This window comes from Vanellus vanellus (assembly GCF_965231255.1).
Source record: "Vanellus vanellus genome assembly, chromosome: 4".
NCBI classification, from domain to species: domain Eukaryota; kingdom Metazoa; phylum Chordata; class Aves; order Charadriiformes; family Charadriidae; genus Vanellus; species Vanellus vanellus.
The window spans coordinates 52,381,522-52,397,677 of NC_138909.1; the positions used below are offsets into that span (position 1 = coordinate 52,381,522).

Below are 16,156 nucleotides of genomic sequence, written 5' to 3' on the forward strand. Positions count from 1 at the left end.
CGAGACAGTTCTTCAGGATTGGCAACACGCGCTTCTCGCGAGTTGATAAAACTTCTTTATTTTCTCGCTCTCTCTCCAAATGTGTTTGAATTATGCATATTTGAATTTCCCCCTGGTTTCACAGCCCAGTACCAAGCCCTGAATAGCTGGCTGTGTCACATGCCATCCAGTATAGTCTCCGAGCTCCGTGTGTGGTCCCCGTGGGATAAAGTGCTACCTTTTGGAAGTTCGCAGAGCCGCTGCGAACAGTGCCTTGTGTCACAAGCACAAGCTCCCATTTTGCTGTGGCAAAGAACATATAAATAGTCCGTATAAATAGTGTTTTAAAATTAAGTCGGAGCGGCACCGGGGTGGCTAGGTAATTAGAATTGCCAAATACCTTCTCTTCTGTGGACAGCAAAGGCTCCGCATTCCTCGAAGGGGAGCACAGGCAGGCGTTTGAAAGCACAAGTTTTGTTTGGTTTTATTTTTTTGCTGAATAGGACCAGCACACGTCTATTTACTACTTCTGGTTAATCAGGAATGCTTTGAATTGTATTAATGCCGGCATCAGCGCTGGGGCACGGAGCATTTCCATTTTGGGATGCATCTTTTGTGCGCTAGTACTGGGCCTCCGTGGAGCTGTGTCAGGCCCAGCTTTGCAGGGATTTTTTTATTTTTTTTTTTAATGTGTGTGGACTCGTTTTTTTTTAAAAATAAAGATGTGATAAAACAATCTCACTGTCACTTTGGGGCCAGTCCATTGGCTTTATGGACTCGGGCCCCTCGTTGCCATGCAGTGCTGTTGCTTTGCCCCAGCATCCTTGGCCACGCTGCTGGAGCAGGGTGCTGGAGACAGCCCTTCCCTGCCCACCGCTGCTTTCGAAAAGGCGCTCTCCTGCCCGGTGCTGTGGTGCCTGCAGGGAGATAAGGCTTTTTTATCAGCCTGCCCTTCCCTTCTGCTTTCAGGAGATTTTGCTGAGTGTAGGAGCTGCTATGGGGCAGTTTATGGATGGGGAGTATCCCGGTCTCCATCGCAGCGAGGGGGACGGAGAGGTGCTCAGCCCCTCACATCTAAATGGGGAGGGGTGGGGGGGGGTGGGGTGCAAAACCCACCCCAGCCCAGATGGATATATTGAATGCTGTACTTTCAACCCATTTTTTTAAACAGCCTGACAAAACCAAGCCATCACCTGCATCAGTTTCTGAAAGCCCGGGCTAATTTGTGATCAAAGGAAACCCCTTTTTCTTTGCTGAAGAGCACTAAATGCATTCCAATTGGGGAGGGAGGACTGGCAACACTGTGCCCAGGCTTTGTCAAAGGCTAAATTGTATGTTCTGCATTGAAATGTGCCCGGTTTAATTATAAACAAGGCAGCAACAGCAGGCAGGCACGTTTCCCCGCTAGTCAGGACAGACAAACTTGCCATCACGTAAGCTTTAGAGATGAGATCAGGTCAAAACTGGTGGTGATGACATCAGACACGGACATTGGGGCTCCTCTCGGATGCCACCTCTGGGTTCTGTTCCCAGTAACCCATCAGGTCTGGCAGCCCCATTGATTTTAATGGGCTGTGAGTCATATTGGCAGGATCAGGCCCTGAAATCGAAGGCACCGAGACTGGGCTGGGGAGCGTGAGACCAGAAATGAGAAGACCAATTGCTTTATTTTCATTTGCAGAACTGAAGCTGATATTTTTTCTAGGCTTTCCCTAGGCTACTTCTGAGGCCACCCAAACCAGTTGCACATTTTCAACCAAAACAATAACAACTGTTTAGGTAACAAACTCATGTGCTGTTGTGGCAGGGTGGAAGAAGCGAAAGAAAACCCTCGCTTAAGAGTCTGAAGTTTGTTTGATTTATATGCACCACTTTATTTAGTAAAGAAGAGGCTCCTATAAGCAGTGGAAAAAATTACAGCTAATTTCTGAAAGGCAAAGTCAGCAGCAAGTTTCAGACCGCCACTGCTTATATTTTGTTTCCAAATTCTATTTTGGAATCTGATAATTGAAACAGTATTTGCTGAGCCGGGTTGCAAACACAAATCTCTGCTTAAGCCCTTTCTCTTGTGCTCCTGTCTGCAGAGTTATTAAGAAACTGTAGGGCCTTTGACTGCTGTCAGCTGGAGAAGTGGGAAATTGGTCTGTTTTAAAAAAGAAATCGCATGAATTGGTCTGTTTTAAAAAATTGCATGTGTGCTGCTAGTGAAGGGAAGGGAGTCCACTTGCAGGAGGTTTGGGGGCCCAATGCGACTTCTCTTCTTCGCCCAGGTCCTGGGTTAGGTCTCTCACCGCAGGGTGAGCCGGGGATGTTGCCACAGCCGAAAAGAAAATAGCCGTGAAAAGTCAATCCTAGCTAATATAGGTGCGATGGAGGTATTGTTTGGTTTACTGAAGTTCAGGTTTCTGTCTATTCCTGCAGTCTTGGATCAGTAAAAACGCTGAAGCCGATGCTAACCTAAATCTGTTCAATGTGACAGAACAAGATGAAGGAGAATATCTGTGTAGAGCCAACAATTTCGTAGGCATAGCCGAAAAGCCATTTTGGCTCCACATTCGCAAACCAAAACCAGGTAAACCACAGACTCTGTCCCAAGGCCCTGGCAACTGCAAGAATGAGCTATAACATTTTTAAGAAGCTAGTGATTAAAATTACTATTCATTTTGTATTATACCCTGTCAACTGACGCTGAATGGCTTTATCTTATTTTCTTGCTATTTTTTTTTTTTTTTGAAGAATGTAACGCCTATACAGCAATTGCCATGGAAAAATTCCCACAATAAAATGACTGTCAAATTCTGCTATCAACTCTTCACGCTTTTATTCCTTTCCCTTCCTTACAATTGAGTGCTGATAACAGAATTGCATGTTAATGACCTGTGACGTTCAAAGCTCTGGAAAACCAAGCTGTTTCAAGATTTTTGCCCGTAAAACTGATATAATCAGTGTTCAGATTTCTGTCCCATTGAGAAGTAATGGAGACATAAATATCAACATTGGCTCATGCAAGCAAACGTGTTAGGGAGCAGCAGCACTCTCAGGGGCTCTGGGGTTTGACTCCAGCCGGGAGGGTTTGGCTGCTGTGTGTGCTCAGTGCCACTGCAGGAAAGTTCCTTACAGGCGCCTTCTTGTAATCGACCAGAGTTACATTACAGCATCAAGGGCTGTGTAATGAATACATGGCTTTGAGATGCCCACTCTGAAAAAATTCTATATTTTTCAATGAACTAATGAATCAAAATGTTTGTATGTTCCTCTGATCAGCACTTGAGTCTTTCCCTACTACATCTCCCCTCCTTTCTCCTTTCTTTCTGTCTTTCCTCTCCTCTTACCACCTTTCTTTCCCACCCCTGTACTCACCCTACTAACCCAAAGTCAGTCATATTGTGGGGGCAATTTTTCATTTGGATGCTTTTGCTTGCATGCTGCTTTAGTGGGACAGAGTAAGAACCTGGTGAAGGGAACTTTTTTTTGCTTTTGACTACAGGTTGCAGAGGGGAATGAATAAAAAAATGTGGAAGATGGGCCATTGGAGAAAAAAAAAAAACCCACAAAACCCAAAACAAAAAACAAACAACCCACCTTAATCTGCTTTTGAAATTTGCCTGTGGTGTCCTCACACTTGCTGGGAATGTGGCTTATTCTCTGTTTTCCCTCTTTCTATATGTGTGTGTTTTTTTTTCCCTGTAGACGGCAGGTGTTAACACAACGGATAAGGAGCTAGAGATTCTGTACTTGCGAAATGTTACTTTTGAGGATGCTGGGGAATATACTTGTCTCGCAGGGAATTCTATTGGGTTCTCACATCACTCTGCTTGGCTGACGGTGCTACCAGGTATTTCCTTCTGTGCTGGCCTCTCCTTCCCTCTCCAGGGTGCCTTGACGTTTTGCTTTAGAAATGCCAAGTTCCTGCAGACCGCTCCTCGCTTGGAAGAGAGTGCGTTATCCAGGGAGGGCTCTCCTCTGGGATTTGCTGTGCCAGTTGTAAATCCGCACAGCAGAAAACCTCTGTTGCATATTCACAGCTGATGCTTTTTGCAGTGCATCTCAAGATTTAAATTATTTTTGCAGTAATGATACAAAATGCCCAGTATCTTTTTTTGGTCTAAATAACAAGGAGGTGTTCCCAGTCTCTTTTTTAGGAGACTGTTAAGTGCCAAAATTGGGAGCTTTGTCTTCTTACGCTGCCAGTGGGAGAAGGAAGCCTCCCCATCAGATGATCTAGGGCACCTAAATTGGACGTGGATTGTGGATCATCTTATGAAGAAGCCTTTCTCTCTAACCTCACATCTTAACTTAAAATTAGATGCGTAAGTGGTTGGTGTGACTACACCCTTCCCTGCTATAGGCGTTATTTCCGCTTCACGGATGAACAGGCCAAGATAGCAATCTCAAACAGAAGGTTGAGGAGAGTCATGTGTAGTGAGAGCCCAGGAGTCCTGGCTCCCAGGGGCATCGCACGCTGCCTGCTCCAGCTGGGACCGATGAAAGCTGCAGCGGGCTTGACACCCGAGGCCAGAGTGACCTCAATTTTGTGGTCCTTTCACGTGCAAAGCTCTCATTGACAATAAAGCCAGTGCAGAGTATGCAACAGAGGAGTCAACAGAGGAGTCGGCTTTCCAAAAGAGGGGAGTGAGGCTGTGCTGTCCCTTCACCTGCAGAATCTGCCTCCGGCTATGAGGGAGGCGTAAGCATGGTTCGGGAAAGCACCAGCAATATTCATATTGAATGTCATGGGTGCTGTGCCTTGCAGAGAGTGCAGGAGCAGACCTGGAGTATGTTCAAAAGACCCTTACTGAAAGGGCACCCAAAATCCTATACGCCCCCCACTTTCGCTCACCCAGTCATATAGACCAATATTTGGGTCCATCTTGTAACACATCCGTCTCGGGATGTGTTTAGGAACTGGAAACTTGGGCATTTCTAATCTTTACTTTATCTGTGCGGGTGATTTGGATGTAATCGCTTTTACTGGGGCTCAAGGAGGTCTCCTCCATGACGACCCTGCAGCCGGTGGGATCTGCTGTTTTTTTCTCTGTTTATTTGCCAGCTCTATAATAGCTGATCTGATCCTGTTTCTGCTTCTGCTATCCACTGGATGAGAAATCGTTGTCTTTGGTTAGAAGACTAATGTCTCTGTTATTTTGAGAATCTCCCGATACTGTCTCATCCGACTGTTACGCTGTTTTTACAATGTATGATCCTTATTTAAGCGAAGAACAAGCAGAAGAAAACCCACTAAAAAAAACAGAAGTGGAACTTCATATTGAAGTCAGACGCAGTGAAGGACAGCCGTCTGTGCAGCAGCAGGCCCCAAAGCGCTCCCCTCAGAGAGGGTGCAGAATACGGCCCCTCTGGGGAACCTCTGCTTGTAAACCCCTGACCACGCTAAGGGAGGAGAGATGTGGAGCAGAGGGCAAGACGGTGTGAGCCAAGGCAGCAAAGCGGTGGCACCGACCATAGTGCCTGATCCGAGGAGATCTGGTCACCCTTCCCTGCAGGAGGAGATGGCTGCTGGGCAGGATGAGGCCCTGCCCAGCTGGTACCCATGCTGGTGCAGCCTCCAATGTCACCAACAGCCCTTTCTTCGTGTTCCCTTGGGCACGGCCATGGAAGACCTGATTCGGAGCCTGCTACTGCCAGGGGAAAGCTCCCGCTGCTTGCGAAGATGCTGCTTTGGGGCAGCAGGGATGTACACGAGCTGTTGGCGAGCTAGTCCCACTGGCATGACTTCATTATGAAGTTTCCCACTGCTGACAGTTCCTCTGACACCAGCCCACCTTCAGGGGACGGAAAACTGGTCCCACCATGGCCCCTTCCTCTGGTCTACGTGCCTGTCCTGAAAGGAACAAGGGGAGAATCACAGCTGAGCTTTGCTGGCCCCAAAAAAGTCTTGCTAGCAGGTAGCCGCTGCTGATGGGCTCATGCCATCGCCCTCCCAGCTCAGCCACCTCTCAGGGCCAGACCTCCCAGCCTCTTCCCAGCAGAACTAAGTTTTCGTGAAATAATCATGCAGATTGCTCTCATGAGGCTTTTTCTACGTGTGATGCCTTACCCCTGGGTGCCCTTCAAGCCCCTTGGTCCCTCAGGGCAGGCACTGGTCCAGTGGAAGTCGTTGCCGGAGAAGCCAAATCAGTGAAGGGCAGCAAACCCCAGTCCTGCAGCCTTTGCGCATTCGAGGCATCCAGCTGCATGGCGTGGGTGTGTGGGGAAAGCAAGATCTGGGTCAGAGGGACAGCGCAGACACGTGAAGATGTCTTCAGCCTAGAGCAGTGGTTTTCAATACGTGGGCTGAAGGCTCTTAGAAACTCCAGGGTTGCATCCAAGGGTGCTAAAATTACCTCCAAAAAAGGCAAACTGAACTAGTGCTTTAGCTACAGCCGCAGGTAGAAAACCACTGGCCTAGGAGAGTTCAGTCACTGAAGTCACTCAGAAAATTGGTGTAAATGAGCAAGTCCTCCCCAAATTCTTTGCGCTGCGTGCGTGTAGTTGTGTGCAGGCAGCTGCCCGCCCCGTCCTGACTGCTGTCTCTTGTCACCCCGCAGCAGAGGAGCTCGTGGAAGTGGATGATTCAGGCTCAGTATACGCTGGCGTTCTCAGTTACGGCACTGGCTTTGTTCTCTTCATCCTGGTGCTGGTCATTGTGATTATCTGCAGGATGAAAATGCCAAACAAAAAAGCCATGAACACCCCCACTGTACAGAAAGTCTCCAAATTTCCACTCAAGAGACAGGTAACAGAAAGTAGATACAAGATTCCTATTCCCCCCTATGGTCATCCCTCTTTCTCCCCTCCCGCCCCGTTGAAATTTTCTCTCTAGGTGAGAAGCTCTACCAGAAAAACATTGCCCAAGAGGGACGTAAGTTGGCTGCAGTCTAGGAGTTTAACCCCTTTTATTAATTTGTTTCTGTTCCAGTGGAGCAGTAGCTGGTGGCAGCTGACTCTGGTTCAGGAGCAGCTCCCAAGCAGCCACGTTTCTGTCGCCCTCTTCCAAGAGGGGCTGGCAGTGCAGCCATGGGTGCCACAGAAAGCACATCTTGCAGGGGAACAGTTTAGTCCAGGCTCCCCGGTGGAGCGGGGATTTGGGGAGCAAGAGCACATTTAATTGTGCTCAATCCTGCTTTTACGGAGGTGAACCCGAACCAATTCTCGTGAAGGTGGGAAAGGGTCCTCTTCCGTGCAGTAAGTGATGCTCTGCCACGGGTAGTTGCAGGGGGGCAGGAGCAAAAGGCACCGTGTAAAACCATGTGGTGAAGGATACGGATTTCACAGCTTTGGCTGTGGTGAAGGATACGGATTTCACAGCTTTGGCTGCAAGCTCGTGGTGGGCATTTACAGTGCCAGAACAGGAGAAGTCACTCCATAGCCTATACGTGCTATGGAGATGCACACAGAGGAAATAAACAGATTATACCTCGTGCCTGCTGGGGGGCACTGGCTAACCTGTCCGTCCTTTCCACCAGCTAAAAACCTGCCCACAGGTGCCTAGATCAGTGCGTTTCTGCAAGGATGAGAGAGAGGGTGGGGGGATTTCCCATTTAGAAATTACCAGAAAGGTGTCAGTGAGCAAAGATAGCTCAAACCCCCTCAGTGATCCATCTCAGGTGCTGGCTTCCCTGGGAATACAGTTGGCAATAACACTTCATTTGCTCTACCCAAGCAGGTGTCGTTGGAGTCCAACTCTTCCATGAATTCCAACACTCCCCTGGTCCGTATCACGCGTCTCTCCTCCAGCGACGGGCCGATGCTGGCCAACGTCTCTGAGCTGGAACTGCCTCCTGATCCCAAGTGGGAATTGGCACGCTCTCGGTCAGTCAACCCACGGGTCGGGTTCCCCTTGCCTCCCAGGAGTGTCACCACCCCCGGAACCCACTAACGCGCCTGCTTGTTCCTCCCTCCAGCCTGACCTTGGGGAAGCCGCTTGGCGAGGGGTGTTTTGGCCAAGTGGTGATGGCAGAAGCGATTGGAATTGATAAGGACAAGCCAAACAAGGCCATCACGGTTGCTGTCAAGATGTTAAAAGGTATGGGAAGTCCACAGAGGGCAGAACAGCATATTGCACTGGGATTTCCTCTCGTTCCCTCTTTTGTATAGACACAATAGAGGAAAGCCAGAGACAGCCTTTCTTCCCCTTCACTCACATAGCCTGGGGGTGAGGGCTGTCTCTTTGGAGAGCGTGTAAGGGTGCAAATCCCATTGGCAATAGGGAATGGGAATTAACCGAGTTCTCTTCCAAGGAGTAATAGCATCCCTGAGAAGGGGAACCCCCTGCATTTCTAGCCAGCTCTTTGAATCAGCCCACTCCTTACTCCTGTCGTAACCAACGTTGCCAGTTCTAGCAAAAGCTTATGCAACAAGCTTAGGTGGAGTTTGCAAAAATATGGTTGACAAACTGCTTCTTGAGGAGTTTCTTCATTGAAGAAACTCGATCCCAAACTCCTGAGAGGTTAAAGCGAAGCCGAAGTGGGGGATTCACTGGGCCCCTCCAGATGAGTTTCCGTTTCCCAGCCTTCTCCTGCGCACAGTAACCGCAGACAGCACACAGGCAAAATCACCCTGAGGAGTTCAGCTGGAGCAAGCAGGGTAGATGCTCCAACAGTGAGCAACACGGGTTTGAGGTTACATGGGGTGACATCTTTAAAAAAATAATATTTCTTATGAGAAAAGGATTCGCTTCATTTACATTTCCTTCGGTCCGTGCTGAAGTTGTTTTTGGAAGCAGGAATATTTCTGTCTTTCCAAACCAAAGCATTCATCTGGGGAGGTTTTCCCCCATTTTTCTACTTTTGTAGAAAATGGAGGGGAGCTTTTCTACTTTTGTAGAAAAATGACAGCTTCTCTATTATTCCTTCCGCTAGTCCCTTTCCCGGCTCTGACCTTCCCCCATCCTTGACTCTTTGCCCCTGGAGATGAAGGAGGGAAACAACTGGAAAACTGACTTTTTTTCTTTAACATGTGTCAGGATGAAATGGAAGACGAAAGGTTTTATGGATTTCCATATGAGCATTTCTCTCCATTTATCTGTTTTTTCTTCTTGAACACATATCCTCTTTTTTTTGGTGCTAGTAGTTTTTGGGTTGGCTTTGATTCTTTTTCCCAATGTAGAATAAATGCAAATACTGCCATATTTTGAGTACTGTTTCCCTATCAAAGCCCCACATGGTTATGCAGCAGTTGTATTAACTACTTCACAAAACACTATTTTGTTCCTGACCTTTTTTTGCTTTCCTCACTTCCGTTCTCCAGATGATGCCACTGACAAGGACCTTTCCGACCTGGTCTCTGAGATGGAAATGATGAAAATGATTGGGAAGCACAAAAACATTATTAACCTCCTTGGTGCTTGCACGCAGGACGGTATGTAGCAAACCAGCCGGGTACTCGCAGGGTGGTGGGAGGCTCAGTTTTGACCGTCCCTTCTATGTAATTACTCACTGGCTACCCAAAAAGTCCCAGATGAGATTTTGGCGGTCAGCTGTTCCTCTGCTGGATGCTGATGGTCCTCTTTCTCACAGGACCGCTCTACGTGTTGGTGGAATACGCGTCGAAGGGGAACTTGCGGGAATACCTCAGGGCACGTCGCCCACCTGGCATGGACTATTCCTTCGACACCTGCAAGCTGCCCGAGGAGCAGTTGACATTTAAAGACCTGGTTTCCTGTGCCTACCAGGTGGCCCGGGGCATGGAGTACTTGGCATCTCAGAAAGTGAGTTGAGAAACCTCATTTGGTAGAAGCGTCGGTCAGACCCGTGCGTTCGAAGGCGTGCAGCGCGCGTGTGTGTAGGGCAACTCGGGCAAAGCATTACAGGCTTCTCCCTTTAGAGACCAGATTTTTCAGTATGAAGTGTCTTGGGTTTTTTGCTGAAGGCTTCAGCCGTACGCAGAAGTTCCCGTGTGCTGGCTGCATCCATGACCCACGCAGCTGCACAGCCCTCGCTGTCCCCTGCGGGCCTGTTAGCGTCCCCAGAATGCGTGCAAAAGCACAAACAACCCAGACCTTGGTGCCTCTCCTCACCGATTCAACCTCTACCGCGCATAGAGGTAACTGGCTGTCAGATGTGCGAACCTGAGGCTCGGGCAGCAGTGGTCAGGGTGAATGTCACACCAAGTCATGAGCTTCCACCGTGGGAGACGTTACTTTAGACAACAGTCGGGAGCTGCGTGTACCCCTGCCCCCCTGCATCTCCCTCCTGAGATCACTAAAGATGCAGAGCACCCACGAGGAAGCTGAGATCCTGGGTGTGTTTGTGGCTGTCACCAGCGTGTGTAGGCTCGGTGGGAGCAGAGCTGGAGGTGGATTTGGCTTGATGCATGGCCGTGCCCAAGATGCTCCCTGTGGAGCACTTTGCTGACACTGAGCCAGATGCTGCGTTTGCTTACATCACACCCTGGGATTGGTCCTGATTTACCCTGACATCAGCAAGTGGAGAATCAGGCTTTGGGTTCAGGAAGCTGTGCACCAGCCGATGTCACCTTTTTTTGCGGGCCGGGAGCACTACAGCAAGAGCAAGTTCAGCTTCAGATGTCAAATGTGTTCGTCTGTGGCTGCAGTTCAGGATGAATGGTTCATGGTGGCTTTAAACTCCCTTTCTGCACAATGCAGGCTAATTTAGCTTCTTTCTCAGCTAACAACTATGATGTATTTTGGATGTATTGGGAATGTCTTAATTTGAGGATTATTTTCCTTCAAACATGAACCTGCACTCCTCTTCCTGGAGGAAGCAGGGCAGAAAGACGGCTGCAGGTCCCAGTAGGGGACACTTCCACAGAAGAGGAGGGGTGGGTTTTTCGTCTGTGCGTCCCTTTTGGAGAGAAAAAGCACGTGGCTGTGTCAGCGCTGCGGCTGCCGATTAGGTGTTGCTAAGAGGTGGCTCCCACCGAGCATGCATGATGGGGCAGTGACACAGAAAGCGAGGAGTTAAGCAGTGCCCACAGCTTTATGAGCTTGGGAGTCAATGAAATGGCAGCTCATAAACCACACGGTGCTGTTGGTTCCAGGCGCGAGCAGCTAACAAGCCCTTATTTATTGACTTGCTCACCTTTCACAGTGCATTCATCGTGACTTGGCAGCCAGGAACGTGTTAGTCACTGAAGACAATGTGATGAAAATAGCTGATTTTGGCCTCGCTAGAGACGTTCACAACATCGACTATTACAAGAAAACCACCAATGTAAGTACAGAGCTGCCAAGCATGTGCAGTTTTCCTTCTGGCAGGGAATTCGGCCATCCCTGCAGCAAGTGGCCTTTGTCGCGCATCTCCCTTTCTATAGAGGGGCTTAGGAGGGAGAAGTCTGCCAGTGGCCTCACCTTGGAAGGGACTGTAGATAGGCTGGTCCCAGGAGTCCACCCACCATCCATTTTCTTCCTGACAGATACTGCTGCTGCTAGCAGCTGGTTGGAAGGTCTCACCTCTGGCCAGGAGGCTTTAGCTAAGAGAAACTAAGGGTTTTACCGACGGGGAGCCCTTTCCAGCCTGCTGCACTACTGTTCGTAAAGTTCCCAAGGAGCCAAGCTCTGGTCCCACCAGAGCCCTTGGCAAAGGAATGTCACTGTTTGTATTTCTGCAGCTACCTGGCTTTCATGCATTTCTCTCGCTTTTTTACAACTGAGCTCCTTGACTCCACTGCCAAGGGTGAGGAGATGGTCCCAGCCACGGGCCGAGTCCTGGAGCCATTTATATTTTCTGTAGAGATTAATGTAGGAACAAAGGGCTAGAGAGACAACCCGTGTCATGGTTCAAAGCCCTGCGGCAGATGCTGAGCTCTGAGCAGTCCATGGAACATCCCTCCCCCATCACTGTCACGCTGCAGAGGACAAAGGACGTCCCAGTGCTCTGCAGCAAAAGAGCAAAAGCCACAACTACAACATAGTGTGGAGATGGCAGTGGGAGAGGTTGAGGGTATTGCAGAACCTGAGGGTCTTGCAACTGCAAGGGGTCGAAACGTCCAGGCAGTCCTACAAAGCCTACCATGTCCGTACTGGTCCTTTCCAGTATCGTATCAGAAATCTCTCTTAATTGCCAGGATTTCTTAATCATATATTAATAAAAATTCTTGGGAATTTTAATCACCAATCAGATAGATTTTCCCTGCTTGAGCTATGTTGGACATCTGAGAGCATAATCCCATTTGTGCGTCCTGAATACATCCCGTCTCTAGTTGTCTCCCCCAGTGAGACAGTGGGTCAGAAGAGGACGAAGCCCTCCCTCAGCCAAATTATGCCTCAAGCGTGACACACCCCCCAGGGGCCAAGCAAAACCCAGAAGAATTATGATTAATCTAGTCTTTCTCATCTCGCATTTCTCATATGTGACAGCCCATGTCTATGACCCTGAGGTAGGATGTTCCCCTGGAAACCTGGGAACAGGCCGCCTCCTTTAGCCTTCAGCGGGACCAAGATTTGATTATTAGAGGGTCTGACCCTTGCCTTCACTCTTGGAAGTTTCCCTTTGAGTTCAGCCTAAGCCGGGTTTGGACTTGGAGTCAAACTGCTTCTTCCAACCGAAGAGATGGAAAGGGTTGTCCCTCTGCTCTGCTGCAGAACTAGCTGCGTTTATAAGCCGTGGATGCTGTTCCCATGCAAAGATTTAGATGCTCTGATATGTTAAACCTGCCTTGGCAGTGAAATACAGTCCTCTACAGAGAGCGTTTGCTGCAAAGATTGTCAGCGAAGATCCAGGGATCAGATGCTCTAATCTGTTTATATGTGGCCGCTACTGCTTTGCCCAGTGACCGGGAAGGCAGATGTGGTTGTTAATGAAAATGTTTCAAACTGGATTAGAAAAGAAGATTCAGATGGTGCCGTGGTGGCTGGGGGAATATGCTGATGGGATGTTCCCATTGTCTTCCTAATTACAGGGTCGGCTGCCTGTGAAATGGATGGCTCCAGAAGCCTTGTTTGACCGGGTCTATACTCACCAGAGCGACGTGTAAGCATACCCGCGCTTTCTTAAAGAAAAATAAAATGGCAGGGAAATCAACACCTACAGTGTCATTAAGACAAATGACAGGAGCCTGCGCTCGCTGGTTCACTGCCGGGGTGCCTGGGGGTGCAAAAGCGAAGGAATGGATTCCAAGCTGCGGCATTGCACACCTGGTTTTATTTTACCGTTATCTAGTTGCTTTCATGCAAGGATCTCTAGTGAGCTGCTGAAAAATCACTGGAAGGCAGGCAGGTATTTCTCGTCCAGTTTATAGATGAGGTGATTCATCCTGTGGTCAAAAAAATTTGTGCAAAAAAAACTCCATAAAAAAAAAAAAAAAAAAAAAAATTTACCCTTGGCTTCCTCCACGCTTTGCCCCAGACAGTTACGCCTCAGTTGAGTACGTGGGATGAGCTTGAAATACTCCGTCTGCTGCTCGTAGAGCTGATCAGGGAATATTCAACAAATATATTCTCGGATTAATTTTGCCGCTTCATTTATTTGCCTTTTATTTTTCCTAATCCTGTCTTGTCCGTTTTAGTGCCTCTGCACGGTAAGCAAACAGCAGAGCCCGCCTTACGTGTAAATCTGTATCACCTCTCAACTTTGCAAGGGCTGAAGTAGCTCAGCACGGACACCGGCTTTTTATTTCAATATTTGGTCGATAATGGCATTTTTACAGTAATTCAGCAGCCAGCACGCCTGCTCCCCAAAGCTCACCGCTTGCAATTGGACAAATGAGTCTTTTCTATTTCTGTGTTTTTCACATACTTTGGCTTTTATTGATCTTAAATCATCGTTTCCATGCTTAGGTAATGCTGCAGCGGGCGTGACAGATAAATCAAAGCGAGAGATCGGGAGAGCGAGCGTGCGTGAAAGCGAAACAGAGACAGATAATCCCTGTTTTTAAAACGAAAACGAAGAAGGCAAAAGATATTTTTGAAAAAGAGGACTTTTAACCAGAGCACAGCTGCAGGACTGGAGCGTGTAACATTAGTGCTCTGCTGATTTTTGTTGGGGTATTTTTCTCCCAGCTTGGCCAGTGAAATGAATGTTGTAACAAGCAAGTTTTGGTATCAGCTTGCACAATTAGTGGCCTGTGGTTCCAAGCCTGCAATTCAGTGAAGCTGTGCATGAATAATTTGATTTGTTCCATTCAGTGGAGCTGGTGGAAGACCTAACAAAGAGCTGGGGGTAATAGATGGGCTGTCACCTATCTGATTAAATGCTCATTTCAATTTCAGACTTGGTGCCTGGGATTTCTTTGCTATTGAGTTGGATCAGCAGAGATCTCCAAGTAACTAGTAAAAATGGCCTAGGCAATTAGTCATGCTATTGATGACTTTGTTAGCTATGCATGGCTGCACAGAAATAAAGCCAAGCGGGGGGGGAGGGGATATGGAGGAGGGGGGGGACTTGGAAAAAAACCTCATTGAATTTTAAAGATCTTTCTTTGGTTTCCAGCTGGTCTTTTGGAGTGCTACTATGGGAGATCTTCACGTTGGGAGGGTCTCCGTACCCGGGAATTCCTGTTGAGGAACTCTTCAAACTCTTGAAGGAAGGCCATCGGATGGACAAACCCGCAAACTGCACCCATGACCTGTGAGTGTGTGGTGGGGGGTGACCTCCTCTCCCCACTCCCCCTTCCCTCTGTGGCCAAATGCCGCTCCAGGCCATGGTTCAGGCTGGTGGAACATCCCCGCCATGCGATTGTGGGGCTGGCAGCAGATAGGTTCACCCACCCTGACATCTTTTGACTCAGCCCATGACTGCCGGGCTACATAACGCACCCGCCCTCGTTTGGCGGGTGGCAGTTGGGGGGTGAAGCTCTGGTGTGTCATTTTTAAGACGGTTCCTCCTCCTACTTCAAAAGTGTGGACATGTGTGAGGTGATCAGTAACAAGGAGTGTGGCTCCACAAAACCCTTCTCCTCCTTGCAGCTGGTGGCCATGCAGCAAGGCCACCATGGCTGATGTTGCCTTGGTCATAGCTGTTCTCTAAGGCGATTTGGGTGTGGGTGGGCAGGCGGGTGGGCACTGCTTGGCCCCACCATGGGTGACAGTTCCCTCTCCCCTCTCATTCAGGTACATGATCATGCGGGAGTGCTGGCACGCCGTCCCCTCACAGCGGCCCACCTTCAAGCAGCTGGTGGAAGACCTGGACAGGGTCCTCACTGTGACATCCACTGATGTGAGTGTGGTGGGGTGGATGCGGGGAGGGGAGGGGTCACTCAGTTGCCAGTGGGGGGCACCCAGTGTTGATGGATCTATCGCCCTGGCAGGAGTACCTGGACCTCTCAGTGCCCTTCGAGCAGTACTCACCGGCCGGCCAGGACACCCACAGCACCTGCTCCTCAGGGGATGACTCGGTCTTTGCACATGACCTGCTGCCCGACGAGCCCTGCCTGCCCAAGCACCCGCCCTGCAACGGTGTCATCCGGACGTGAGGACAGCCCAGGAAGACGGACGGACGGATGGACAGGTGGGCAGCATGCCCACAAAGGCGTGAAGGTGGAGCGCCAAGGATGAAACCGTAGTGAAGGATCTTCCAGTGGAACTGCGTGGTGGTGCCCGGAGATTTGTGTTGTTGTCGAGCTGTTCAGGGTAAAAAAAAAAAAAACCTAACTTTTTTTGTTTGGTCTTTTTTGTTGTTTTTTTTTCCCATTTGCTGTATAAAAAGTCAAGAAGCACTGTTTGGCCTGAAGGAACTAATCTCTTGCCAAGATGATCTATCAGATATAATTTTTGGGGTTATTTTTGTTTTGTTTTTTTTTTGTTGTTGTTGTTTTTTGGTTTTTGTTTTTTTTTTTTACACAGCAGAATGTTGAACCTAGGGGTGCTGACCTCCCAGCCTCCGCGCTTGCATTTCGAGTGCCAGAGTAGCCGTTCTGTGCCTGCAATACGAAGAAGAGAAAAAAAATAAATCTTCCTTTTTTTAAAAAAAAAAAACACAGACAAAAAAAAGTGTAAAGAATGTAGAAATTCTTTGCTTATGCAATCTGTACATGAACCTTTTTGGTGGAGCTGAAAAGCCACGTTGCCTGCAGGGATTCATATATTTATAAAAAATATCTATATTTTTGTTGTCGTCGTTTTTATAGCTTCATGATCTTATTACCCAGCTACATAGAAGGAGTCCTTTTTGGAAGAAGAAAAAAAAAAAGTAAAATGCAAGTCATCATGGAGAAAGGAAAAAAAAAAAAAAAAAGATAAAAAGAGACAGTCAATTCATCTGAAAAGGCGGCGCTTTGGCCA

At 48.5% G+C, this 16,156-nt stretch overlaps 1 protein-coding gene across 1 annotated transcript in view; it reads left to right on the forward strand.

The window, feature by feature from the left end:
• The window catches only part of FGFR3 (fibroblast growth factor receptor 3), a gene marked incomplete at both ends in the record, with an annotated part of 55,196 nt that extends 39,848 nt beyond the window's left edge, over positions 1-15,348 (forward strand). Inside the window, 11 exons of the mRNA XM_082482530.1 lie at positions 3,670-3,814; positions 6,525-6,712; positions 7,640-7,788; positions 7,881-8,002; positions 9,226-9,336; positions 9,495-9,685; positions 11,028-11,150; positions 12,838-12,908; positions 14,367-14,504; positions 14,987-15,092; positions 15,184-15,348. Coding sequence (XP_082338656.1) covers positions 3,670-3,814; positions 6,525-6,712; positions 7,640-7,788; positions 7,881-8,002; positions 9,226-9,336; positions 9,495-9,685; positions 11,028-11,150; positions 12,838-12,908; positions 14,367-14,504; positions 14,987-15,092; positions 15,184-15,348 — 1,509 coding nt within the window. The remainder of the gene's footprint in view (positions 1-3,669; positions 3,815-6,524; positions 6,713-7,639; positions 7,789-7,880; positions 8,003-9,225; positions 9,337-9,494; positions 9,686-11,027; positions 11,151-12,837; positions 12,909-14,366; positions 14,505-14,986; positions 15,093-15,183) is intronic.
• Between the last annotated feature and the right edge of the window lie 808 nt (positions 15,349-16,156).